Source organism: Diospyros lotus, chromosome 8, assembly GCF_014633365.1.
Source record: "Diospyros lotus cultivar Yz01 chromosome 8, ASM1463336v1, whole genome shotgun sequence".
NCBI lineage: Eukaryota > Viridiplantae > Streptophyta > Magnoliopsida > Ericales > Ebenaceae > Diospyros > Diospyros lotus.
This window is the reverse complement of record NC_068345.1, coordinates 13,680,307-13,707,930: the sequence shown is the minus strand read 5'-3', so window position 1 is coordinate 13,707,930 and position 27,624 is coordinate 13,680,307. Positions and strand designations below refer to the sequence as shown.

At 37.9% G+C, this 27,624-nt stretch overlaps 1 protein-coding gene across 1 annotated transcript in view; it reads left to right on the top strand.

Annotated features, from left to right (window-relative positions):
* Positions 1-27,624, top strand: part of LOC127807524 (suppressor of mec-8 and unc-52 protein homolog 1) — a 110,255-nt gene that overhangs the window by 44,684 nt on the left and 37,947 nt on the right. Inside the window, exons 3-6 of the mRNA XM_052345432.1 lie at positions 4,697-4,849; positions 8,487-8,535; positions 20,946-21,029; positions 21,576-21,679. Of these exons, the coding sequence (XP_052201392.1) occupies positions 4,697-4,849; positions 8,487-8,535; positions 20,946-21,029; positions 21,576-21,679 (390 nt within the window). The remainder of the gene's footprint in view (positions 1-4,696; positions 4,850-8,486; positions 8,536-20,945; positions 21,030-21,575; positions 21,680-27,624) is intronic.

Genomic DNA, 27,624 nt, shown 5'->3' with positions numbered 1-27,624 from the left:
TAGGAATGGAAAGAAAGGTAGCAGGTTTAAGATAAGTACATAAACGACTAGTACCAACATGAGTGATAGGCAACTTTTTACCATTGCCTATAGTAACTCTGTCCCCACCATTATTTGTATGTAGAGACAAGTTGCTCGGATTAGAGGTAATATGATTGGTTGCCCCGTAGTCAACAAACCAGGAGGGATTTAAAAAGGAAGACTGAGGAACAAGATTATCAGAAGAAGAAGGTTTAGGAGGATGTCCATAGGGAGAACCTAATATAGAACCATTCTCACTCATATAGGTGCCATTAGAGTCACTAAAGGCAGCCATATAAGCCTTTGAATTAAGCTGATTATCACCATTGGACCGACCAAAACCACCAAAGCTCTGGTTAGGAACTCGCTAAAAAGTTTTTGTCAAACCGATGGAAACACCTATCCACAAAGTGTCCCGGTTTCCCACAAAGCTGACAGTAAACACGCTTATTGGATCCTCGTCCTCGACCTCGTCCTCTATTCATGTAACTAGTCCCTCTCATAGTGTTACCTCATTTACTACTATTACCAAAATTACTACTGTTCCGTGTAGGAAAATTAGCAATATTTGCAACATGTGCATGCATACCAGAATTCAGTGAATCAAAGGTAGCCATAGACGATGAATTCTTAACAGATAGCCTTTGCTCATGCATTAAGAATAAGTATTGAACTTTTTCCAAATCAATCTCGTCCATTTGATAAGTCACTAGGCTAACAACAATATCGTATTCCTGATCTAGTCCGTTTAATATGGAAAGTAGTAAGTCCTTATTAGTTAGTGGCTCGCCTATTGTTGCCAGAGCATGATCAATTGTCTTGATCTTAAGATTATAATCATTTATAGAGAGATCATCCTTCTTAATTGATTGTAATTTCTGTTTCAATTGAAAGGACTTGGTTATCGTTTGGCGAGCATAAAGATTCTCTAAAGAAAGCCATACCTCGACAGATAATTCACAGTGAATCACTTGTGCCAAAACCTCTTCGCTAATTGTAGAGAATAGCCATCTGAGCAGGAGCTAATTTGAATGCATCCAGCTCAGGTATTCAGGATTGACAACGGACTCGCCTCCATCCGAATCAGGAAAACTCTTTGGTGGAGGTGGCACCTTGTTGAGGAATGAGATCAGGTCGAACGCCCTCACTGTGGCAAGTATTTGAGCCTTCCAAAATATGTAATTACTGGAGTCAAGCTTTATAGGAATAAAGCTAAAGGCCTTTGCTACTGCTGCGAAATCAGCCTGAGAAGCAGAGGATAAGGACAAGGAAGAATGAGGAGAGGGAGAGGAGAACAAATTGTGATCTTGATTCGAGGCCATCAGGACAAATGGTAGGCTTTGATACCATGTAATGAAACCCTAGGTACAGAGAAGAAACATGACACGAGGAGAAGAAGAATACCTCTAGAGAATGTATTAAGAATCAAGAATGAAAAGCTTAAGATTACAAGAGCAGTGAGCTGCTATATATACAACTCATAACATGACATAAAAGACCGTCTCACAACTTATGTACTAAATGCAAAGGCTACTGGCTACCAACTAACAATAACAACTAAAACATAGTCAAATGTAATGCAACAATATAACAACCATAACACTCAGCAATACAACAACCATAACAGTCACAACAAGACATTAGGTGCTTCCACACAAATTAGCCATTGTACTTTAAAAAGGGTTAAATAAAAAAATTGCACTATCAGACTCGGGGCCACACTAGCCATTATGGTAGATGTTGTCCTGATGCCATTATATGACATTTTAATTCCATTAATGGCATTAACTATATTCTCAATGAAACTCTAATTCAAAAGTTACATCCAAAATTGCATCCCAAACATTTTTGATCGAGATCTAAGGTTATTGCGTTGTGATATGAATGAGGGAGATGGGAGTGACAATTTTAATTCCTTAGAGGGTGTAAAGGCAAAGTGACTAAATCGAAGCCAAATCAAAATTTAAAGAACACCACACAGTTGCCATCGCCTTGGAATGCAAAAACCCCATATCACCATCACAAACATTTTTAACGAGTTTTTTGGTGTAATTTTTGAATTATGGTTTGATTAGGGATATAGTTGATGCTGTTAATGGAATTAAAAAAATGCTGTCTAGTGATGTCAAGACGACATCAACTATAATGGCTAATGTGGCCTTGGGTTTGAAAATAAAGTGGTTTATTTGGCCTTTTAAAGTTCAACGGCCAATTTGGCACTTCGCCCTAATGGAATTAAATGGTATCTAATGGCGCATCAATATTACATCTATTGTAATGCGTAATGTGGGCCAGAGTTTGGAGGTATAGTGGTTTATTTGTCTCTTTTGAAAGTATAATGGCTAATTTGGCACTTTCTCTAAAATAAAACACAAATAAATTTTTAAGAACCCAATTCCCACCTTATTGGATTGCCATTTGGGCAATACTTTTGATATATCTATGATAAACATTAACATGGTACTGCATCATACTTTATAATGACAAACAATTATCATCAACCATCCTCCATCACCTAGACAAAACCTTGTTGGTCTTGATCCTCTGTTGCATGGTCTGGACGATAGTGAATGTATATGTATGAGAACACATCATAGTAAGTCATGTCCTGTCAGTGCATACATGCACAATGCTCAGCACATAATTTATGTAGTCACTAGGTTCTCAAAATCCCATTTACCAGGTGCAGTCCTAGGTTCAGGCTTCATAACCTTGTCAACATCATCCTCATGCAACACAAGGGACCATTATCTCATCCTTGGTAGCCATGACACATCCCATGGCACAGGGGGAGTCTGAGACACACCAAAGCATGCTTGACCTAAAACTATTCTGCTCACAATTTCCACACATGCACATAGATTATGCTGTAATGCATAATAAACTGCCACAAAATTGTTATGCACAATGTCAATATGTACGCTGACTATGCACTTCACTCGAGCTTTACTTCAAGGTTCTTCCAGCAGAACCAACCCAGTGCTTCAACTTCCCCCTTTTTTCCCTTACTCTTTTAGCCCTTCCTCTGTCTACCTCAGTCCTCTCTTGGGAGCTTCTCAGTCTTAACTTGCTTGCACTGGAGAATGGGGGAGGAGTATCCTATTTATAAGCAAATACAAGTAAGTTACAAGACGCTGAAGCATCTTGTTAGGCATTGCTTTCACTTCATGCCACCTAGCCCTAGCTAGGTGTTTCCTCCCTTAGCTACTTCACCACTTGTTTCACACACTTGGACAGGTTATGCTATTTCTAGAAGCCTCTATATTATTCTCCCACAGGCCCAATGTTCTCAAGGGCATCATTGCACGAGTCTCCCCACTTTATGAGGGTCGGGGGAGGATCTTCTTAGTATGCAACCTTACCTATTCTTTTCGAAGAGGCTGTTTCCACACCTCAAATATGACACCCCATACTCAAATTTGTGGGTATAGATTTGAAAAGAGAAGAAAAAGTGGTGACAACTAATCTAAAGTTGACTTTAGCATAGACAGTCTGTGTATGGAATGATAATCGAACATCAGTCAACCATGAGAACTGACTGTGTAACGAGTTAAAGGACTGGGGCTAGCAGTCAAGCTGGCCATCAACCGATGAATTGTTGGAAGCAGGTGACTAATCCAAGTAAGCAACTGACTTTGAAGCTAATTTTAGGAGATTGAATTCAGAGATAATTAAGCATATCTTGGTTATGTTGTCAGGCATAATGGGAGGATTCCAATGGTGTAAAAATTATTAATTTTGGTTAAGAATTGTGAGAGTTGGGATTAATTATTAGTCAAGTAATTAAGTTAAGTGGGTTTAACTTAACCTCCATCCATCTGGAGAATGAGAAAACATTGGTGATGGATGTTTGTAATATTTTAATGAAGCTTTGAAGGATGATCATATATTAATTCTTTTAATCATTTTTTGTTCATTTAATGACATTAACTTATTATTATTATGAATTGAATGGTATCTTCATGAATCATGATAAATTAGTGGGGCAATATATTTACTATCTTTGGTTATAATGTTCATCAAATTTCTAAATAAAAAAGATAAAAAATAATATGTTTTTCCCTATCCCTGCTCTATCTGCATCTTCATTTGTTTTTAAATTGCCATATATTGTGTCTGTGTCAGCACCTTTTAGGACAGGGAGCTTAATTAAAGAAGCAATGTTGCTCCACAACCAGTTAGGAATCTTGAAGACAAGTATTTTTACATACAAATGACAAGACATGACAGGATTTCTGTCACTGAGATCAGTCATAACATTTTTCTTCATCGTGTTCCATAGCTTGTTAATGTTTTGCTTTGTGGTTTTCCATTTGTCCTTCGGATACCTTGATTCTTCTTATTGTTCATTTCTTTTTTTTTTTTTTTAATATCTTCCTAAACAGAAAAAGGTCAACGCAGACGAGTGAGAGAACTAGAAAGAGAGGAAAAAAGGAGTAGGTCAATGAGAAAAAGTTGAACAGGGGAAGTGGTTTTATACATTTATTTTAAGCTGGTTATAGAAGGGAAAAAAATGAATAATTAGATAGTCTTGGATGTTGGCTTTTCTTATGTTCATTCAATATCTGTAGTAAGGTCCTGTAAATCCTAAGCATGGTTGTTGTAATTGTTTAATCCAGACTAGTGAGACATTTTTTTTATTGTTATTGTACTTCTCTTTTCCTCCTTATGGCAGATTGTTTTGGAAATGATTGAACTTCGGGAACTTGATACTGCACGGGCCATATTAAGGCAAACCCAGGTAATGGGTGTCATGAAGCAAGAGCAACCTGAAAGATACTTGAGACTTGAGCATCTACTTGTTCGAACTTATTTTGATCCACATGAGGTTAGATTGTGTATTCTATGTCTGTTTTTAGTGCTTTTTCTTTTTTTTTTTTTTGTTGTCCTCCAAATTCCTGTATGTTTCTCTTAGTCCTGGCTGTCTTCTTGAGTATTGTCAAGAAACCATGCAGCTTTGATATTATTCTGTCATGAACCTAGGGTTTAACCTGGGGTTTAGAATGAAAATTGGAAGAAATTGAGGAAGTTAGAGTAGAAAGAGAGATAGCAGATAGAGTTGAGAGAGAAAACAGAGAATTAAGAGCCAAAAATAGAGAAATCAGAGGAGGCGAGAGAGATGGAACTCGGAAGGAGAGAGAGAAGAGAAGAAGAGAAGTTGAGGGAGGGAAGAGGAGTCAGATTCGAGAGGGCGAGAACTTGGAGAGAGAGAATTAGAAGTCTGAATTTGATATATTTCACATAATAATCTCTTTATAGCTCTAGTAGCTTTATATAGCTACTTCTCTATGTAAGTAATTCTGTTATAAAGTAAAACATAAATTATAACTAAAATAACAAATAACTACTGCTAAATTACTATTATATCCTTGGGGTCATGACAGTTCCCCCCTCCTTGATAGAATTCTTGTCCTCTAAAACTTTACAGCAACTGGCCACTATTTTCCATCCAAACCTAACTTTCACTACCTGTTTTGTCCTTCTTTCTTTCTTTCTCCTTCTAAGCCATTTCCTCTTTTCTCTTATGTATTCAAACTTCTCTGCAAGCTAAGACCTGATTTGACGCTGCAGCTCACTAACTGGAATATGAACAATCAAAACAGAAAGAGTCTTGTTCCCGACAACAAAAGAGTCTTGTTCATCTTGCTTCACTAGCTCCTTCTTTGATAAAACTAGCACCAGAAACTGGTCCTTTTTGATGCCTGCTTTAACCAAAGCTATGGATTGCTCATCCTTCTCTGAAGTAAAAAGCAAAGGAACAATATTCTTAAAATCTTCTTTCTCAGAACCATTCCTGCCAACAGAAGTTACCATGAAAGAATGCCTTTCCTTAGCCTCCAGCTTCTTTCGTGGGTCCAAGTCCTTGTTGAATGCCTGTTTACACTCATCAGCCTTAGGATTAGTTTCCTTAGAGCCAATATAAGATTGTTCTGGACCGGATTGCTTGATCAAAACTTCTTTGACTACATGTGGAGTGTTGAAAACTTGATCCAGTTTAGAATAGATTTCACAAGCATACCTCTCATCCGACACAAAAAATCGCTCTTCATTGTAACTCTCATTTTTGACCTGATTTATAGTCACCATCTCAAATGACTCAATGTTTTGTTCCAATGCTACTTCATCATGCTTTAGTAGCTGTTCTTCGAATTTCTTGACAACTACAACAGAATTCATTCCTTCTTTCTCAATCTCAAGAAATTCCCTGCTAACTTATTTCAATCTTGATGATTGATTGTCTGAATCAATCATCTCATTATCTAGGCTTCCTAGGTAGTCATTCTGAGCATTTTCTTCAGAAACTTTTCTTATTAAGAAATTGGGATATTCTTTAGAAAAACATTCAGTTGGAATACTAACCTGATATTTCTGTGAAAATAGAATCAAAATTCATCAAACTTCCTTGATAGGCCATCCAATTTTTTGTGAACTCTGTCCATAGAGTTCTCCAACTTCCAATCCAATGTCTCATGATTCCGGTTGATCGCCTCATGATTTCTGCTGTGTCCAACTGAAACTGTAGCATTCTTCTGCTGTAGTTGAGACTCGAATTGTTTCATACATTTGCTGTCAGGCATGATAGAAATCTCACGAGCAGGAGAAGTCGTAGGCCAATGAACTGCTCGACAACCTCCTATGACTCAATTGGTCCTGTTACAACCTCCAAAAATTGCTTTCCAAGAACCACCTTTGAACTGATTCTAGTCCTCGCCTAGATCTAGATTCGACAAACCTGATCTGCCTTCAAATTCTAATCGATCCTAAATCTAATTTTTAGTAAACCTAATTTGCCTTGTTTGAAATTGCTTCCTGGACTTGCTTAGATCTAACCTTAGCAATCCTGAATCTGCCTCTATCACAGTCAAAATCTAGAAATCAACAGCTTGATAATCGCCTCTAGCTTAGCTTCATTGAATTGCTTGCTAGGAATCACCTCTCAACTGCCAAACCTTGATTAGTTGATAAAACTACCAAAATCGCAACCTGATTCTGCCTTCCAAAATTGCCTCGATTAGTTGCTAGGAGTTAATGGAATGAAAGCCAAGAATTGGTGGCTCTAATGCCATTTGTCATGAACCTAGGGTTTAATATATGGTTTAGAATAGAAATTGGAAGAAATTGAGGAAGTTAGAGCTGAAAGAGAGAGATAACAGACAGAGTTGAGAGAGAAAATAGAGAATTAAGAGGGAAGAATAGAGAAATCAAAGATGGAAATTAGAGGAGGTGAGTGAGATAGAACTCGGAAGGAGAGAGGGAAGAGAAGAAGAGAAGCTGAGGAGGGAAGAGCTGTCAGATCCGAGAGGGAGAGAACTTGTAGAGAGAGAATAAGAATTCTGAATTTGATATATTTCACATAATGATTTCTTTTAGCTCTAGTAGCTTTATATAACTGCTACTCTTAGGTAAGTAATTCTGTTATAAAGTAAAACATAAATTACAACAACTAAAATAACAAAATAACTATTGCTAAATTACTAATATATCATTCATGACATATTCTTTATGTGTTTTCTTTCTTCTGCAAAGTTGTTTGTTCTTTGTCTTTTTCTCCCTTGAACAAAGATTTTTTTTTTTTTTTTTTCATTTGTCCCTTCAACAAAGAAGAATCCACATATTAGTGACCAAGTATGTTCAATGAAGATTTATTTGTGTCAATGATGTTAATGGCATACCAAATTAACTCTTATATTTATTAGCATGGTGAATTGTATTGTTATGCATGTGTGCATGGTTATATCAAATAGAGTTGTCATTCCTTGATCTGGCTACTTTATAGTGGTTACATGATTATACCGTGTGTAATTTTCTAGTACGCACATGTGAATAAATATAACTGTTTGCTTGCTAAGAAATGTGAATGTGTTTATGAATATATATATATATATATGCATATACGGACAGGAATGCAAGCATGCTTCTTCCATTTTGGAGAAAATGGAGACGGACAACAACAATCACAATAAGCTAAAAAATGAGATGCATTAAAAATTATATTTTTGTACTTGTAATTAAAAATAATAACTCCGAACAACCAATGATACTAAAATAACAATTGTCCAATTGAATTCATAAATTTATGTCATTCAATATATAGAAGTAACTATTTCATCACTATACCATTGTAGGACAAATATAGAGAACAAATAATTTTTCATTTTTTTTTTTGGATGAGAAAGGATCTCCCTTTTCTATACTCTTTTTGTTTAGTGGATTTTATGATATTTCTTTTAGTAGTCTCTTAGACTCTTCTGTACAATGTCTGCCCCCTTGGGCTATCTTTGTTATAAACTCTTATATATATATGTAAATAAAGAAAGAGTAAAGCTTTCAGATGAGTTGGTAGTTAATAATTTTGCGGTATCGAAGAAGAAAACTATTATTGTTGGGGAGACTGGGAGTCTTGTAGATTCTATGTTCGTGAGAATGTGCTCATTCTTTATCTATTGCTTTGGCATCATTTTCAGGCTTATCAAGATTCCACAAAAGAGAAAAGGCGAGCACAAATAGCTCAAGGTGTAACTTCTCATCTATTATTTTGTTAGATTCATAAACATGTTCAATGAATCAGATTTGAGGAATATATGTACTGTTGTATTTAGCCTTCTAACTTATGCTATTGCAATAATTAGGTACGTGTTGCTTTATAAGTTCCAAATGCACCATCCTTTCTTTGTTTTATATGATATACTCACACACTTTGATAAGTAAATTCCACCTAACAAATAATAGATACATTGGAGAGGTGGGGAGGGTGGAATCTTGTATAAGGGAAAGAAAGAAACAAAGTAATTAATCTATTATTATAGAATGAAAACTCTTTCACAAAAGAAGCAAATGAGGGAAAACAATGACACAAGTCCCTCGAGAAATGTAAAGAATTCTACAACAACATATCAAATTTTTATCCTACTATGTGGGGGTGAAAATAGCCCATCCCAAAAGGAACCAGTAACGTGCATGTGAAGAAACATCGAATAGTCTCAATGAGATATTGTTTTTACATTTTGCCACCCCATTTTGTTGCGGATTATAAGGGCAAGAGAACTGATCCAAGATGAGAGAAAAGCCAAAAATGCAATACAAAAATATTCGTTATCATTATCACTCCAAAGAATCTGAATTGGACAACCAAATTGAGTAGAAATTTCAGTAGAAAAGAAGTGACCAAAGATTACAATTTAGTACAATCTTTCATTAAGTTAAGTTAAGTACAATGAGAATGATCATCAATGAATGTAATCAAATAGGAGAAACCCTGTTTAGATTTAACTCTATTAGACCTGAAATGTCAAAATGTACAAGATCAAAAGGAGCATTAGCTTATTTATTAAGACTTCTAGTATAGGAAGAATGAACATGTTTGCCTAACTAACAAGACTCGCATTCTAGAATGATCAATGAGGACAATGAAAGAACCATCTTGTGAAGAGTGGATAAATGAGGATGATTAAACTGAGAATGAATCTAGAGAAGAGAGGCCCCTATAGTAGCACAAGATGTCATAGTTAATGGCAAGGCAAAATGGTAAAGTCCTACAAACTCATATCTGATGCTATATCATTCGTGCCATACCCCAGTCTTGCATAAGAGCGGAATCAGAATCAAAGATGACACTACAATTCCAAGATCAAGTGAGACTGCAAATAGAAATGAGATTATATGGACAACTAGAAACGTGTAAAACAAAATTAAGAGAAAGAAATTGAAGTGATTCAACCCTACCTATACTTGTGGGAATGGTTTTAGAACCTTCAACTACAGTGATGAGAGGAAGGGAGGCAGATGAATCAAAATGGGAAAATAAAGATTTATTACAAAAAATATGCTCTGAAGCGACATAATAAAAAATCCAATGACTATGAGGAGCATGAATAAGGCATCTATGAGAATTACTTACAGATGACAAGGCAAAAGGAAAAGATACCTAGGCAACAAAAGCTATAAGGGAAGATGTCTATCGAGCTACCTGAAACTGACGACATTCTACCAACTCATTAGTAGTGATCACACATGTAGGAGTTAGTCTCTTAGTATGAGAGGAAGCATTAGGTTTCATTGACAAGACTTCTACAACCTCAGGAACTACAACATTGCCTTACGAGGCCGACCATGGAGTGCATTATAAGTATCCTTATATTGACTAAGGTGATGACAGTAGTTACAATCTGATTGCTTACCACCTCGACCACACCCTGCACCCCCGCCACGACCATCTCCAAATCCAATCTTGGAAGAAGATCCATGAGTCCAAGTGGCAATTATAGATCACTCTCTAGTAAACATAAAAAAATGTATGTGTGCTACATAGGATTCAGGAAAACACCTCTTCCATGGTAGGTATAGTTGAACTATTCAAAATTTGGGTATGAACCCCCTCATTATCAACCCTAAGACCTCCTAGGGTAGCTGTGGAAGAATGTGTCATGAAAGGAGCTGTTGGGTTATGGGATTTTTAAATTTTTACTACTAAAACCTTGCTGTTATAAGTTTGTTACCCATAGGGGGTAGCCACGTGCAAGTGGTTGTTGTGTAGAGATGAGGAGTTATAATTGTGGAAGGGTGTATAATATGCCTTGGTAGGGAACCTCCCTCTCGGCATCTTGTATTAATCCCATTAATTCCTACGGATTAGGGCATCCGGAATATTGAAGAGAAATTCTATCTTCTCCCTCATCATTCCCTCATTCTCTCTCTCTCTCTCTCATTCTACAATTGCTCTTTTCTCTTTGATCTCTGTTTTGTGCCTTCCTAATTATGAATTAGGAAGAAGACCCTTATCAGGCTTAGGCCATGACAATTTTGGTATCAAAGCTTGATTCTTGACTGTACCTCTTTCAAAATTGAACCAATGGTGGAGGGGACTCGCATGAAGAATCTCGAGTCATAGCTGCAACAAGTTAGCTCAACTATGACAGAATTCCAGAGCAGAGCCGATCAACTGGAGACTGGGTTTACGCAGAATCATGATGCGATCATGGCGATGGATCGTAAGATGGGGAGTTCAATAGATGGACTAGAATGACGGTTGGACAGAGCTCTCTCTTATGCGAGAGGAGATGGGGGCACAATTGTAGTAATTCATGGTGATGTTTACTCACTAGAATTCAGTAAGGATTTTCTCCCGATTTTCCTCATAAGGATAGAACAAGGCATATATTACAGGGTAATAGGATGAGTCGTATGAATGGGACCTTTGAAATTGAGGTGGATCTGAAAGAGGAAGTAGAAGCAGTGATGGATAGGGGAAGGGATGGTCATACTAACTCTCATCATCTACGGTTCCCCATGCCTTGGATGGAGATCCCAATGTTTGAGGGGACCAATCCTAGATGATGGTTGAGAAAATGTGAGAGGATGTTCAATTAGTATAACATACTAGAGGTGCATAGAGTAACCTTAGCCACGACATACTGTTGGAAGAAGTTGTAATCCATTAGGAGTCTTGGAAGATAATCTCACGGAAGAAGAAGGTTTCCATAATTTAAAGGTTTTAAATTATCTTGTCAGCTGTAAATTGAGTTGTAATCTTTCCCTATTTTTTAGGAGAATATCTTGGAGGTAAGTTAGCTAATATTTAGGAGATAGATGAGCTGGTATCTAGGAGATAGAGTTAACTATTTTTAGGACTCCTTGTGTATAAAGTTCCATTACCATTGAATGAATAAATCACGATAGTTTTCATTCAAGTTTTCTACTGAAATTCTTCATGATATCAGAGCCACGGTTTGTGGCAGTATATCGGAAGTTCTACTTCAACTAGAACTCATCTATCATCACGATGGCCGAGAACTCTACACCAAGTGAGAGTTCAGCCTCTGATCCTCTTTCTCAGGATAGGAATCATCAGATTCCAGTCTCTACAACAGCTCTCGATAGCCATACTCTCCAAATAATCGTGCATAAGCTCAATGGAACCAATTTTCGTGAATGGTCCCAATCAGTTATGCTTGTGGTTAAAGGGAAAGGCAAGATGGGCTATATGACCGAAGAGATAGAAAAACCGAGTGCAGAAGCAGCAACTTATGGAGTATGGGAAGCAAAAAATGCCATAGTCATGGCATGGCTAATAAACTCCATGGAGCCAATGATTGGTAGGACATACTTGTTCTACAAGACGGCGAGCGAGATTTGGAAGGCTGTCAAGGAGATATATTCGGATCTTGAGAATACAGTACAAAGTTTTCAAGTTCGATCCACTATCCAAACCACAAAGCAAGGTAACAACTCGGTCACTGAGTATTATAATACCTTAGTTGAATTGTGGCAAGAGATGGATCTCTTTTATGAGATCACTTGGGAGTGTCCAGCGGATGGAATGAAGTATGATAAAATGATGGAAAAAGAGAGAGTATTTGATTTTCTACATGGCCTAAATTCGGATCTAGATGAAGTAAGGTGCAGGTTGCTTGGTACTAAACCATTCCCATCTATAAAAGAAGTGTTTGCTGAAGTAAGAAGAGAAGAAAGTAGGAAACGAGTGATGCTGCCTTATGCTGGACATGCAGGAAACGAATGATACTCAGCATTGAGTATGTCACGAGGAAAGGCCTCTGCCTCCTCAAAAGGTGAAATACAAAGAGAAAAACAGTGATGTGACCATTGCAATAAACCCTATCATACTAGGGAAACCTGTTGGAAGATACATGGAAAGCCAGCTTCGTGGAAACCAAGGAATCAATGGAAAGGTGGTTAATCCGCATATGTTGCAGAAATGGAGAAAAGTAACTCAAATATGCCTACTTTTACAGACGATCAGTTAGAGAGGCTCTTCGATAATTACTAAATCATTCTAAAGGAAAAAGGGAGATGCCTTTGGCAAGGCAAGGTAATATATGCTACTCTCTCCTATCTAAAAGATCGTATACTAATTGTTGGATTGTAGATACGGGAGCTACTAACCATATGACAGGATCCCTAGAAACCTTATCTAATTTTAAACCCGTGGATCAAGAAATAACAGTATTGCTAGCTGATGGTTCGAAATCCTCAGCCCAAGGAAAGGGAAAGGCTTACATATCAGGCCTAAGCTTAGATACGGTACTCTATGTACCAAATCTGAGATGCAACCTGATATCAGTAAGCAAATTAACTTCAGAAAGGAATTGCTCAGTAACATTTTTCTCTTCTTATTGTGTTTTTCAGGACATATCCTTAGGGATGATGATTGGCAAGGCTGAGGAAAGAAGAGGATTATATCAAATAAATCAGCTTGAATCTCCTACAGAGTCTAGGTTATTTTTTCAAAACATGTTAGCTTCAGTTTCAGAGTCAAAATTGATGTTATTGCATTAAAGATTAGGGCATCCTAGCTTAGAATATCTCAAGTTTTTGTATCCAGATCTTCCCAAAAATAAACTTCAGAATTTCAATTGTGAGGATTGTATCCTTGCAAAGCAAACTAAGAGCTCTCATCCTAAACATGCTTACAAACCATCAAAACCATTTCACTTGATTCATAGTGACTTTTGTGGACCATCTAGGATATCTAACATAACAAATACTCGGTGGTTCATCACTTTTATTGATGATCATACAAGAATGTGTTGGGTTTTCCTTATGAAAGACAAATCTGAAACCTATCTTGTATTCTAAAGGTTTCATCAAATGGTCTTGAATGTTTTCCAAACCTCCGTTCATGTTCTAAGAACGGACAATGGTCGAGAATATTTTTTAAACAAATTCAATCAATACCTAGATGGGCATGGTTTTGTTCACCAAAGCTCATGTCTTTACAATTCTCAGCAAAATGGGATTGCAGAAAGAAAAAACCGGCATCTTCTTGAAACAGCCAGGGCCTTGATGTTTGCTAGATTAGTTCCTAACAACTATTGAGGGGAAGATGTCCTGACATCCGCCTATCTCATCAATAGGCTACCCTAAAAAATTCTGAAGTTCCAAACCCTCTTAGCGTCCTTATTGATTTCTTTCCTTACCATTCTAGAGTCCTCAATTCTCTGCCTCTAAAAGTGTTTGGATGTACAGCCTTTGTACACCAAAAACAACCAAACCAATCTAAGCTAGACCCTAAAGCTTCGAGTTGTGTGTTTGTTGGGTATTCTCCCACTCAACAAGGATATAAATGTTATGATCCTACTAACAGAAAGTTCACTATTTCCTGTGATGTCTCCTTCTTAGAATATCAACCTTTCTTCAAACACCATCAGCCTTGAGAAAGCATCAACAACCCAGAAGATATATGGTGTACTCTATTGCCTATATCTGGTCATCCTTATCCCAATTCTCTTTGTGAGCCATCCCAAAGGCCTGAGAATTCTCAGGATGATCCTAATCTAAAGATTGACTCTATCAATCCGTTCTCAGATCATCCAAGGAGGGAAGGAAGAAAATACTGAGACCTGTAGGGAAGATCAAGCTAAAAGTAAACCTCCTCTCTAGGTTTACTCAAGAAGACCTTAGAATCCTCAGCCTACACATTCATCTGACTTGGGGATAAGTCCAGAAAATGTTAAAGGCGGCAGGGTGGCAACCGAGAGCAGAGGTGAAGATGACCTTGGAATTCCAATTGCCCTAAGAAAATGGGTAAGAGCCTGTACAAAATATCCCATCTCAAATCACTTGGGATACTCAAAATTGTCTCCTCCATACCGAGCATTTACTGCAAGTCTAGATTAAGAGACTATTCCTACAAATATTAATTAGGCTCTACTAGATAAGAACTGGAAGGGAGCTGTTATGGAAGAAATGATAGCTTTGGAGAAAAATAATACCTAGGGAAGTGACTGAGCTACTAGAGGGAAAAAAAGCAATGGGAAGCAAGTGGGTCTTCACCATAAAGTAGATGGAAAAATTGACCGATACAAGGCAAGGCTTGTGGCACAAGGGTTTACCCAAACCCATGGCCTAGATTATGATGAAACCTTCGCACTAGTGGCAAAATTGAAGTCCATCCAGATGTTATTGTTCTTGGCTGTAAGTCTAGACTGGAGATTACACCAGTTAGATGTAAAAAACGCTTTTTTAAATGGAGAGCTGGAAGAAGAGATCTACATGAGACTTCCACCAGGTTTTGAAGAAGGCAGCACTAAAGGAAATGTATGTAAATTGAAGAAATCACTCTATGGGCTTAAACAATCTCCTAGAGCTTAGTTTAAAAGGTTTAGTGATACTCTATACACACTAGGGTACAAGCAAGGCTAAGCTGACCACACTCTCTTTACTAAAGTCGAAGAAAATGGAAAAAGAACTATCTTGATAGTGTATGTGGATGATATTATCATCATAGGGGACGATTTGAAGGAGATTGAGAGGTTGAGGCAATAGTTGAGGCAAGTGTTTGAAGTGAAGAACTTAGGGGAATTAAGATATTTCCTTGGATTGGAAGTAGCTAGGAGCAGTGAAGGCATATTTATATCTCAGAGAAAATACACTCTGGACCTGCTACAAAAAACAAGAAAAATGGGTTGCAAACCAGCAAGTACTCCCCTAGAGCCAAACTGGAAAAATAAGGAAGAGAATGGAGACTATTTGGTAGATAAAGAGAGGTATCAAAGGTTGGTAGGAAAGTTGATTTATCTATCTCACACTAGGCCAGATATAGCCTATGCTGTGAGCATTATAAGTCAGTATATGCACCAACCGAGCAAGAGACATCTTGAGGCAGTCTATCATATTCTTAGATACCTCAAAGGGACACCTGGGATAGGGCTGTTATTCAAGAAAAATAAAGACAGGAGGATTGTTGGCTTTGCTGATTCGGATTGGGCCGATTCAATTGAAGATAACAGATCAGTATCCGGGTAGTCCACCAAAGTTTGGGGCAATTTAGTAACCTGGAGGAGCAAAAAACAACCAATTGTAGCTAGGAGCAGCGCGGAAGCGGAATATCGGGCCATTTCTCAAGGAATTTGTAAAGTAATTTGGTTAAAAAAAATTAATGAGTGACCTCTCTATGCCTATGTCATCATCTAAGGTGCTCTATAGTGATAGCCAATCAGACATTAACATTGTGAACAACTTGGTTTAACATGACCGAATGAAGCATGTTAGAATTGACAGGCACTTTGTCAAGCAAGAGATATAAGGAGGCATAAAACTGATGTATATCCCTACAGCAAATCAAGAGGCAGATATCTTAACTAAAGCCATGCAAAAACAGGTTTTTGAAATCCTTAGAAGCAAGCTGGGAATGATGAGCATCTATTCCTCAGCTTGAGGGAGGGTGTTGGAAGAAGTTGTAATTCATTAGGAGTCTTGGAAGATAATCTCATGGAAGAAGAAGGTTTCCAGAATTTAAAGGTTGTAAATTATCTTGTTAATTGTAAATTGAGTTGTAATCTTTCCCTATTTTTTAGGAGAATATCTAGGAGATAAGTTAGCTAATATTTAGGAGATAGATGAGTTGGTATCTAGGAGATAAAGTTAACTATTTTTAGGACTCCTTGTGTATAAAGTTCCATTACCATTGAATGAATAAATCACGGTAGTTTTCATTCAAGTTTTCTATTGAAATTCTTCACATGCTTCAATGATGTAGTGGATGCCTGGTTTCAAGGGTGGACTAGAGTAAGGGGGAACTATATTTGGGAGGAATTCTCTGAAAAATTGTGTGAATGTTTTGGTGAGAGGAATATGATGGATGTCATAAAGGAATTCAACAAGCTGAGGCAATTTTAGAAGTGAGGGCCTATCAATGAAAGTTTGAGGAATTGAGGTCTCCAATGACCAACCACAATCCTCATCTCGTAGAGGCATATTTTGTGTCTAGTTTCATGAGTGGTCTTAGCGATGAGTTTAGACCAATGGTTAAAATGATCCTGCCTCGAACAGTAGAGCAGGTAGCCGAGAGTGCTCGGTTGCAGGAGATGGTGGCCTTAATGAGAAAGCAAAGGCAACAACAGAAGGGGGTGACTCTGGGGGCATCCAATTAGGGTGGAAGAGGCTATAACTGGGAGTTGGTGAAGGGAAGTACTAGGGTGAAGAGTTTGGGGGGGGGGGGGGGGAGGCTAATTGAACAAAGAAGACAAGTTGGCTTATGCTTCAGGTGTGGGGATAAATATTATCCCGAACACCAATGCAAACGACATCTATTACTTTTGGAAGGAGAGGATGGAGAAATGATGGAAGAAGAAGAGGCTAGTGAGTGAAGAACTGGGGAAGGAAGACAATGGGGAGTGTTAGAGTAGATCACAACACTCCACAAATTCTCTCAACTCAAATAGCTCACCCTAGACACTCGCACACCTGAGAACACAAACAATATATAGATATCACAATCAAGAAGAAAGAAAAACAGTAAGAACACAAGGAGATTTATCCCGGTTCGGTCTTGAATTAAGACCTATGTCCAGACTGCTTGGCGCCTCTACCAATCCACTATCTTGAAACAATCATAGGATGATTACAATTACAACTAGAACCCGAATCCTACCTAGCCCATATGCTCTGAAAGCTAACAAGATTCTAGAGAATACAAGCTATCCCCAGCCACTCTCTACCTCTCGCACTCAATCCCAAATACAAGATAGAAACACTGGAATCAACCTTCACGAAATGAAGCACGCTAATCCCTTATCATCACACTCTTATCCCACGATCCCTATTTATAAGCTATAGGGGTGTGAGTTACAAGATTTTAACTAACTGCCCAACTGACTGAAACTAACCATATTGGTTAGCTGCCTTTCTAGAAACATACCTTCTAGAAGTGATATTAATTCTAACTCTACAACAGAAAAGAAACATGAAGCAATACAATGATACCGATTACACCTATTCTAATATAATACAAATGACACAATAGGGAGATTTCCCTACATGCCTTGAAGGGAATAGTAACCAATAACAAAATTATCAAGGTAGAAGGTAAGGTGAGGGACTGCTGCCTTATGATCCTAATAGACAGTGAGAGTACCCACAGTTTTCTAGTTGAATGTACAGCTAGGAGGTTGAAATGTCAACTCACAGGTACCCAACCCTTGAGTGTGGCTAATGGAAACAAGGGTGGTAAGTAAATCAACATGCAATGGCTTTTGTTGGGAAATGCAAGGGGAGGAATTTGAAGTTGACCTTAGACTCTTATAGTTGGAGGGTTGTGAGATAGTGCTTGGAGTGGATTGGATGAAGGGGAGTGAGTCCCATCAGTTTTGATTTCAACAGGATGGAGGTCTCTTTTGAGAAAGAAGGGAGGAAGATGACTCTTACAGGAGGAAAGGAAGCTGAAACATGTAAAATGATTATTGGGAGAAGACTACAGATGGTGTTCAAGAGCAAATGGAACCAAGTGACACAATTGTTCTCTATTGTGGTAGTGGAGGAAGGTCATAGCAGCCAAGCAATGCAAGGAGATTTCTACTTAACAGGAGGAAAGGAAGCTGAAACATGTAAAATGATTATTGGGAGAAGACTACAGATGGTGTTCAAGAGAAAATGGAACCAAGTGACACAATTGTTCTCTATTGTGGTAGTGGAGGAAGGTCATAGCAGCCAGGCAATGCAAGGAGATTTCTACTTAACAGTCAGCACACCCCAAGGAAGGAATGATCAGGCACACCATCTAGACCTTCTTGATAAGTTGTTGTTAGAATTTGAGGACCTTTTTATTGAACCTGCAACCCTTCCTCCCACCTAAGCATTTGACCAAGCCATCAACCTCAAACCTAAAACCTAATGTTGAACTTATCAACATTAGATCCTATTGTTATCCCCCAATTCAAAAGATAGAGATTGAGAAAATGGTTAGGGAGATGTTACTCCAATCTATCATTAGACCTAGCCAAAGTCCTTTTGCTTCCCCAGTTTTATTAGTCAAAAAGAAGGATGGATCATGGCGTTTTTGTTTGTGGACTATCGCCAACTTAATCCCATGACCATCAAGGACAAATTTCCTGTACCCCTTGTGGAAGACCTTTTGGATGAATTACACCATGCTAAATTCTTTTCTAAGCTGGACCTACCCTCGGGCTACCACCAAATCAGAATGAAGCCTGAGAATATACCCAAGACAGCCTTTAGAACACACCATGGACACTTTGAATTTTTTGTGATGCCATTTGGGCTCACCAATGCATCAACCACTTTTTAGTCCCTTATGAACCGAATTTTTGAGCCTTACTTAGGAAAATTTATTCTCGTATTCTTTGAGGACATATTTGTCTATAGACCTACCTTGGACCAACACTTGGCTCACCTAAGAACCACCTTTGAGGTCCTCAGGTCTAACCAACTCTTTATGAAAAAGACTAAGTGTGGTTTTAATCAAGGTCAAGTGGAGTATTTGGGGCACTTGATATGTGGGAATGGAGTCAGCACAGACCCAAGAAAGGTGGAAGCCATGGTGTCTTGGCCCAAACCTATTACGGTAAAGGCTTTGAGGGGATTTCTTGGTCTAACTAGATACTATCGCCGATTTGTGAAAGATTATGGGTTATCAATAAATTCTTGATAGAGCTCTTAAAGAAGGGAGGGTTCAGCGGGGGACAAGAGGTAGAGAAAGCTTTTGAGAGATTAAAAGGAGCTATGAGTAGGGTACTTGTTGTAGGGTTGCCTGATTTTAGCAGACCCTTTGTTTTTGAGATAGATGCATGTGGGACAAGAATTGAGGCCGTATTGATGCAGGAACAAAGGCCGTTGGCATTTCTAAGCTAGGCCTTGAATCCTAGGCACATGGGGCTCAGTATATATGAGGAGTTCCTAGTAGTGTTAATGGCTGTTGAAAAATGGAGACATTATTTAGAAGGAGGCATGTTTATAATTAAAACAGACCTATGAGAGTTTGAAATTTCTATTACAACAGAAATTGCATACTTAGTTACAGAAGAGAGGAATGGCCTAGTTGATGGGATTGGACTATACTATACAGTACAAAAAGGGCAGGGAAAATGTGGTAGCAGATGCACTCTCAAGGTGCCATGAGAAAGGAAGCTCAACAGCTATAACCTATAGTTCCTGAGTGGTTCCAAGAAGTAATAGCCAGATATGAGGGAGATGAATAGTAAGGGAATTATTGGAGAAACACTTTTGCACTGAACCTGTATTTCACTTTTGGCCAACTTAAGTTTGAACCACCTAAACATTGGTTACCTGCAAATGAAATCCTTCTAGAGACCCCTGGTAAATGAGAGCTTGGATTATTGAGAGGGTAAATAGGCCCTACACTTTATAATGGTCATTGACATCTGATGAGAATGTTGACAGACCCTTCTCAAAGGAGGCGGCCCCTCACTGCACAGCCCAATTGCCCCCCTTTTTGGATAGGGAGGGACCTCTGTCAAATGATCATTGAGCCATTTATATTCCTCCCCGCAGTATGTATTCTCTTCTTATTTCCCTTCCTCAATCCTTGATGCAGGGCCCAGAATGGAATTCTCCCCTTGAAATTCCATCAACAGGTTGAAGGACCTTCCCCTGAGCTGCAAAAGTGATCTCCCCCCCCCCCCCCCCCCCCCCCCCCCTCTCTCTCTCTCTCTCTCTCTCTCTCTCTCTCTTCTCTCTTACATACTCTTCTTTTGTTATTAGTATTTATTCTTTTCTGCCTGCCCAACTGATAATATAATCAGCTCATATGTTGCTCTTTTCTTATTTTCTGTGCCTTCTTTTTTCCTTGCATCTTTAAGGGAAATCAGTCTTTGTACTTATGGGTTTGAGTAAATAATCAGTATCCTGAATGATTGATATCCTTTAAAAGGTGATTAAAAATGGTATTCTTTTTCCTGTCATTCATACTTTTCAAATAGGCTATTGATAAAAATGGATTTTTGATTTACTTTTAACTCAATAAGATGAAGTGAAAATTTAGATTCCAGTCAGATATTGAGTACTATGCAGTCTATTGTGCATTTGAGTATGTGCATGGCACAAATTCTTTTTTTAATGCGATTGTTCTGTTTATTGTTCTTTTTTTTTGTTGTTGCTAGGTTCTTCTGTTATTGTTTTTAATTATGTTTTCTTTTATTGCATCTTTTCAGCTCTTGCTGCAGAGGTTTCTGTCGTTCCTCCGTCACGACTAATGGCTCTAATTGGTCAGGCTTTGAAGTGGCAGCAGCATCAAGGTTACACTTCACATGTTATTTAACGTGACTTTGTAAATATTTATGATTCTGGCTAAGTAATCTTGATAATATAATTATTATAATACTATCACACAACTCCTATTAAGCTAGCTCTCCTCCACTCGAACTAGTCATTTCTGTGGATAAGTTTTGAAACTGAACTTAATGGAAGGATACCGTGAATGAGTAGTTCCCATTGCTTGACAGCAAGTGAGAGGGATGTAGTTTTCATTTAAAACAGAAGGTGAAGAAGCTGTGTAGCAAGGATTGGTCAGCTCATTACGCTGTCAACTTTCTGATTCTCTTGCTAAATTGATTTTTATTTTCTTTCTTTTTGGAAACAATATAGCATAATGGAAACTTTCCTGGTAAGTCCAATATTTTAAGCCCCATAAAGCACTTGTATTTGCCTGTCTTCTTTGTTGGATTTATTGATGATGAAATGAGCAAAGAAATTTGGAAGTTCTGGATCTATGATTTTATTGGTTCCTGTGTTAGTTAAATACATTGTCCATCATTGACGTAGTCTTTCATTGTCTCTATCAGGGTTGCTTCCGCCAGGGACACAGTTTGACTTGTTTCGAGGGACAGCTGCCATGAAACAAGATGTTGATGATATGTATCCAACAACTCTGGGGCATACAATCAAGGTAAGCAGTGTTTGTGTCCACCCTGATGCAAAATTTTCGTTTGTCAGTCTCCTGGAATTGTTGAGAATGGTTGGTATTATTGTCTCACTTCATATATGAGAATTTGGTATCTGTTGTATTTGCATGCATTTTTCAGTAAAATCTGTGAATGCATTTTTCGCTGGATGTGAATGTATTGTCTCATGTCATAGATGAGAATTTGGTATCTGTTGTACTTGCATGCATTTTCCAATAAAATATATGAATGTATTCCTGCTGATAGTTTGTCTTGTATGTTAAATGTTCAACATGTACCTTTTTTTCTTTCCTGAATTAGGTAGCAATATTTTACTTTCAGTGGTTAAGAATATTGGGTGGGTATGCTATATACTTGCATCTTTTTTTTTTTTTTAAATAATGGTTGGTCCTTTATGTCACTGGTGCCCTAAATCATTTGGTTGGGTGCTAGAACTTGGCAAAGTTTTATTGACCTTTTATATCTATCCCTCTTGCTTTCTAGCATGGTAAGTGTGCTCTGTGCCAATGAGGAAAAAATAGACAACTGCTTAACCATATTCATGCTAGCATTTCCATTGATGTGCTTGTCCATATCCAATTGCTATTATAGCCTGCACAATTTACTTCCTGGATTCCACAGAAAGAGGCAGCATTGAGTTGCTGGCTCACATTCTACTCTTTGTTCTTGTGTAGAAGAAAACAATGAGTAAAGGATTGCATTTCTGCAATTGTTATGTTTTTGCATCCACAAGCTTGTGGGATACTTCCAGGATTTCCTTGTAAACATAGGCACCTGAGTAATAACTTTTGAGTGTTGGATTTGTTCATTATGATGGAAGTTCATTTCCCTGGCAAGGATCTAACTGAGGCCAAGGTATTGTTGCTTCAGTTAGACAATCTAAAGCCTAAAAAGTTTCAAACTCATTTTTAGGCAGTCAACCCCACACCATGTTAGGTTTGTTTATTGCTGGTACTTTGAATCTAGTGAGTTTTATGCTCATGCATTTAGTGCAGCACTTCCATGGCATGATGATTTTTTGTTTTTCATATTCTTGCCCAAAAGGGCTATGCTCACAGTTAGTTAGTTTCCCGCATTTCTTTGTTGGCTCTGCCTAACTTGAGGCTATGTATCTGTTATATTCTTAACAAAATAAATAACCTAAATAGAAATAACTTAGGTAGGATCAGAGACTAACAAATCAACAGTTTTTCACTTTGTATTGAGTTTAGGATGGATATATATACACAAGTTTGGCTATGGTTCCTAAAATATAGGGATAGAGTACAAGATTACAATTTCAAATATGTTACAGATAGATAGGGTAGAATTTCAACTTGAGTGGCAGTTTTATCCTATTTTTGTGTAACCACTTTATCTCTTCATCCTCTTTATCTCTTTTTGTTTCAAATATTCCTTATCATCTCACCATCTTCCGGTTTCTATTCAAAAAACAGCAATGTGAATTTCCAATTTCTCATCTTATCTCCTTCAACACTCCCCCTTAAATAGATGTCTGTAATTTCTTGCTTGCATCTAATCAATTCAAACCCTTGTCTTGACATAGCTTTTGTAAGGATATCAGCTTCGTGAGAATTAGTGGGAATATAGGTGAGGTTAATACCTCCATCTTCAATTTCTTGTTTAACAAAATGTCGGTCAATTCTTACATGTTTCATCCGGTCATGTTGTACCGGATTATTCACAATGCTTATTGCTGATTTGTTTTCTCTGTTCAACTTTGTAGGAGTAGATATAGGCTTGTTCAGGTCTTTCATTAGTTTTTCTAGCCAAATAACTTCACACACACCTTGAGTAATGGCTTGGTACTTTGCTTCTGCATTGTTCCGAGCAACCACATTTTGCTTTTTCCTTCTCCATGCAACTAGATTTCCTCATACCTTAGTACAATGGCCTGATGTAGACCACCTATCCTCTATAGATCTAGCCTAATCTGCATCCACAAATCCCATTATTCCTCTATTTGTATTCTTTTTGTATAGCAGCCCTCTCCCAGGTGTACCTTTAAGATATATGAGAATGTAACAAGTAGCATTTAGGTGTTTGCTAGTGGGTGAATCCATAAATTAACTCACTGCACTCACATCATATGCAATATCAGGGTGTGTAAGGGATAGTGATGAAATATCATGAAATATGTGAAATATGTGTAGCCAAAGTTTCCTATTTTGGCTACATGGTTTGATGTGCTCGTGATCCCGTGCTTCCCACACATTCTCATTGTGGTTGGCGGCTGTGGTTGGTGACAACTCTCTTTGTTGGAAGTTTTCTAAAAATGGTTTTAGGAAGTTTCCTAATGTATATGGTTAATTCTTTCCTATTCTAGTTTAGGAGACTTCCTGATTGTATATAATTGATTCTTTCCTTTATTTTGTTGTATCCTTTCCTATATTGTAAAGTCCTCATGTCTATAAGAGGATATGTAAAGCTTCTTCTTGGATTAAGAAATTAACAGCAAGAGGTTCCTATCTTTTTTAACATGGTATCAGAGCCATCCTCTTACTCATCCTAAAAACCCTAAAGTGCCTTCATTGCACTCTTCCTATCTGAAGCTTCTAGTACGTCGTTTTCCCTACAATCAGTGCCTTGTCTTTTACTTCTCTTTGTTCTCTCATTGCTGTGCGCCTTAATTGCCACAACAATATTCGAAGTTGATCCTAGGTTGCTAGATCGATTGTTCCTTCCCATTCTCTACCATGTCAGAAATTTCAGAATCCACTACTCCAGTGGCAAGCAGATAGGTTGTTTCGTGTGATTTGCCAATGGGGAGTACTCTTACCGGTGACCTACTAGGAATACATCATTCCTGTAGGCTTGATGGGAGGAATTATCTACAGTGGGCACAACTTGCACGGACCTTTTTGAAAGGATGAGGGAAGATGGCTCACCTAATTGAATCAAGTCCAGATGCTAAAGACTTTGGTTTCGTTGAGGTAAGTAGAAATTGCATGTTCCTATCTACTGCTAAGGAGATTTGGGACACTGCAAAACATACTTACTCTACAGTGCAAGATGCATCTTTGGTGTTTGACATTAAGATGAAAGTAAGTAGTACAAACAAGGATCTTTAACTGTCATTGAGTACTACAATAAAATGAATGGATATTGGCTTGGGTTGGATCATTATTAAGATGTTAAAATAAAATGTAGTGAAGATGCAACCACCATAACTGCAATATTTAAAAGGGACAGGGTAGTAGAATTCCTGGTAGTACTTAATGCTGATTTTGAACAAGTAAGGGTGCAGATTCTTGGTAAAGAAAAACTTGCCTCTCTTAATGAAGTGTTTGCTATTGTTCATAGTGAGGAATATAAAAGGATAGCTATGCTAAATGAAATACCTTATGAGGGATCTGCAATGGTGATTAATAAAAAGGATGCTGCTCGATTTAAGCTACTGCAAGGTAGGACTGGATTTAACTCTAGTCACAAAATCGAGATGCTTTGTGGTGTTCCTTTTGCAAGAAATTCAGGCATACCAGGGAGACTTGCATTAAGCTCCATGGAAAATAAGCATTGCTGAACAAGGTGGGAGGCATGAAACACCTTCAGTCCCGGAACCAATCTCAATCCATTCAAGCAACTAAGGAGGAAGAATCTACCTTGGGGAAGGCAGATTCAGTCATCATGGTTGAACAACTAAATGGTGAGGAGATCAATAAGCTTAAGTATAACACCCCCTCTCCTAGAACTGCCCGAGAAGAGGTGCTATGGAGAAAATAAAATAAACTAACTAATAATTTGAAATCAGATACCATAAATGAATATCTCAATCAACTGAAATAAAAACTCTGAGTCAATACAAAGTTAGAACCATAAAATATGTCTAAGGGACAATCGCTTAACTGAAATATAAAATAGATCTAAACTGAAAAAACACTATAAAACTCAACAGACTCCCAGACATCTTTTATCTTGAGCGGCTCCACGTACACACACTATAGACCATTGTTGCTAGGCCCCACTTTTGATACTCCCCCGCTAGGACCTGAAGGGGTGAAGAGTACAAGGTGAGCTACAAAGTTCAGCAAGTAATAAGCTGGAAAGAATAATTGAAGCTGAATCGAAGAATATCGATACTGATAAATAACTTACTGAACTTGTACTGTATAATTACTGTCTGTTTGCATTCATAAAAATGTAATGCACATAAACTGTAAACTAAATGCAGGTATACAACTTTGGCTCATAGGCCCACATAATATGATAAAACATATCTGACTGATCTGAATCCTGTAAACAGAAAAAACTGTAAGCACATACTGTGGGTAAAGCCCCTAGTCCCCTGGTCGTCACCAGGCGAGCAACTCATAAACTGAGTTGTAACTGAAACTGATACTGGTGGGATCCCCGCGGACTAAGTCGCCTGGTGCGCATAATGCAATGCTCATATAAATGCTGGCACACGATATGTAGTGCTCCATATAAAGTCATGCTCAATGCTCATACCAAGATGTATGCACATAATCTCATGAAATAATGCTGAACATGCCATAATAAACACTAAACATGTAATCTCATCTTCAATATATTGGAATACAAAGATTCTATGAATTATGGTATGGGCATGATTAACTTGTTATATTCTGGCTTAAAATTCAATATTTGGAGGTATTGAATATCTTATTTGAATAAAACTTGAATTAAAACATCACTGGAAGTTCACTTGGATTTCTGGAAAAGCCATCTGGGTATTAGGGAGGATATCCTGATATGAGGAAAGACATCCGGATAGGAAGAAGGCTCATCCGGATACGCTGGCCCTCAAATAAGAAACTATTCAGATATGCTGGGATATATTCAGATAGAAACTAGGACATCCGGATATCTCACTGATGCATTCGGATATAAGTAGAGACTATTCAAATGAAAAATTGAACTTTGGAGAGATGCATCCGGATACAGAAGGAAGCATCCGGATATACTAGACCTATCCGGATAGAAGAAAGGGCATCCGGATATGAGCTATCCGGATGTGCGAAGAACCATCCGGATGTCATATGCAAGGAACTTGGAACTCATCCGGATATGGAAAGACCCATTCGGGTATGGGAAGAACCATTCGGATATCTACAATTAATTTGACGAACATGAACGCTAACAGAGACTGAAATTTGAAACAAAACTTAATGGTTCTACACCATTCTGAATAAAATCTTGGGAAAACGAATCCCAATCGATATGAAACAACTTTAAGGATGATTCAAAGATAATATTTGACTGAATCGCTATAAAGATCATGCATATATGAGAACTTGCCTCTAAAAGAAATAAAAGCAGGAAGGAACTTGCAACTCAAAAGAAAGAAGAAATAATAGGACTTGCACTCCAAATGGAAAAATGAGTAATAGAACTTGCAATCCAGACTGGATGAGGATTAATGGAACTTGCAATCCAGAATGAATGAGGATTAATAGAACTTGCAATCCAAAATGGATAAGAATTAATAGAACTTACAATCCAAAATGGATAAGGAGTAATAGAACTTGCTCATAACTTCACTGTTATACGCATATATATATATATATATACACGTCTCTGCTTACTGATATAAATTTGAAAACTACAACGAAGAACTGGAATAATCTGAAATCAAAACTGATATGAACCTGTAATGGAAGGGATTTCAGGAAGAATACTTGCCTTGATAAATATTGATCGACTCACACGATCTCAACTAGAAATCTCGTATGCAAAATAACTTCTGCAACTCACAGACTTCTTGGCTCTCTGCTCCTCACACAGTGTGAAGAAAACTATGGATTATGTGCCTTTATATAGAGAAAGAAATAGCCTTAGAAGCCCATCTCCTTCTCCTTTTATACTTTGGAGTCCTTATTCTTAATTAACTTGGAATCCTCCTTCTACTACAACTAAGAGACTCTCAATCCAAATCCATCTCACACATGGATTCTCACTCTCCTTTAAA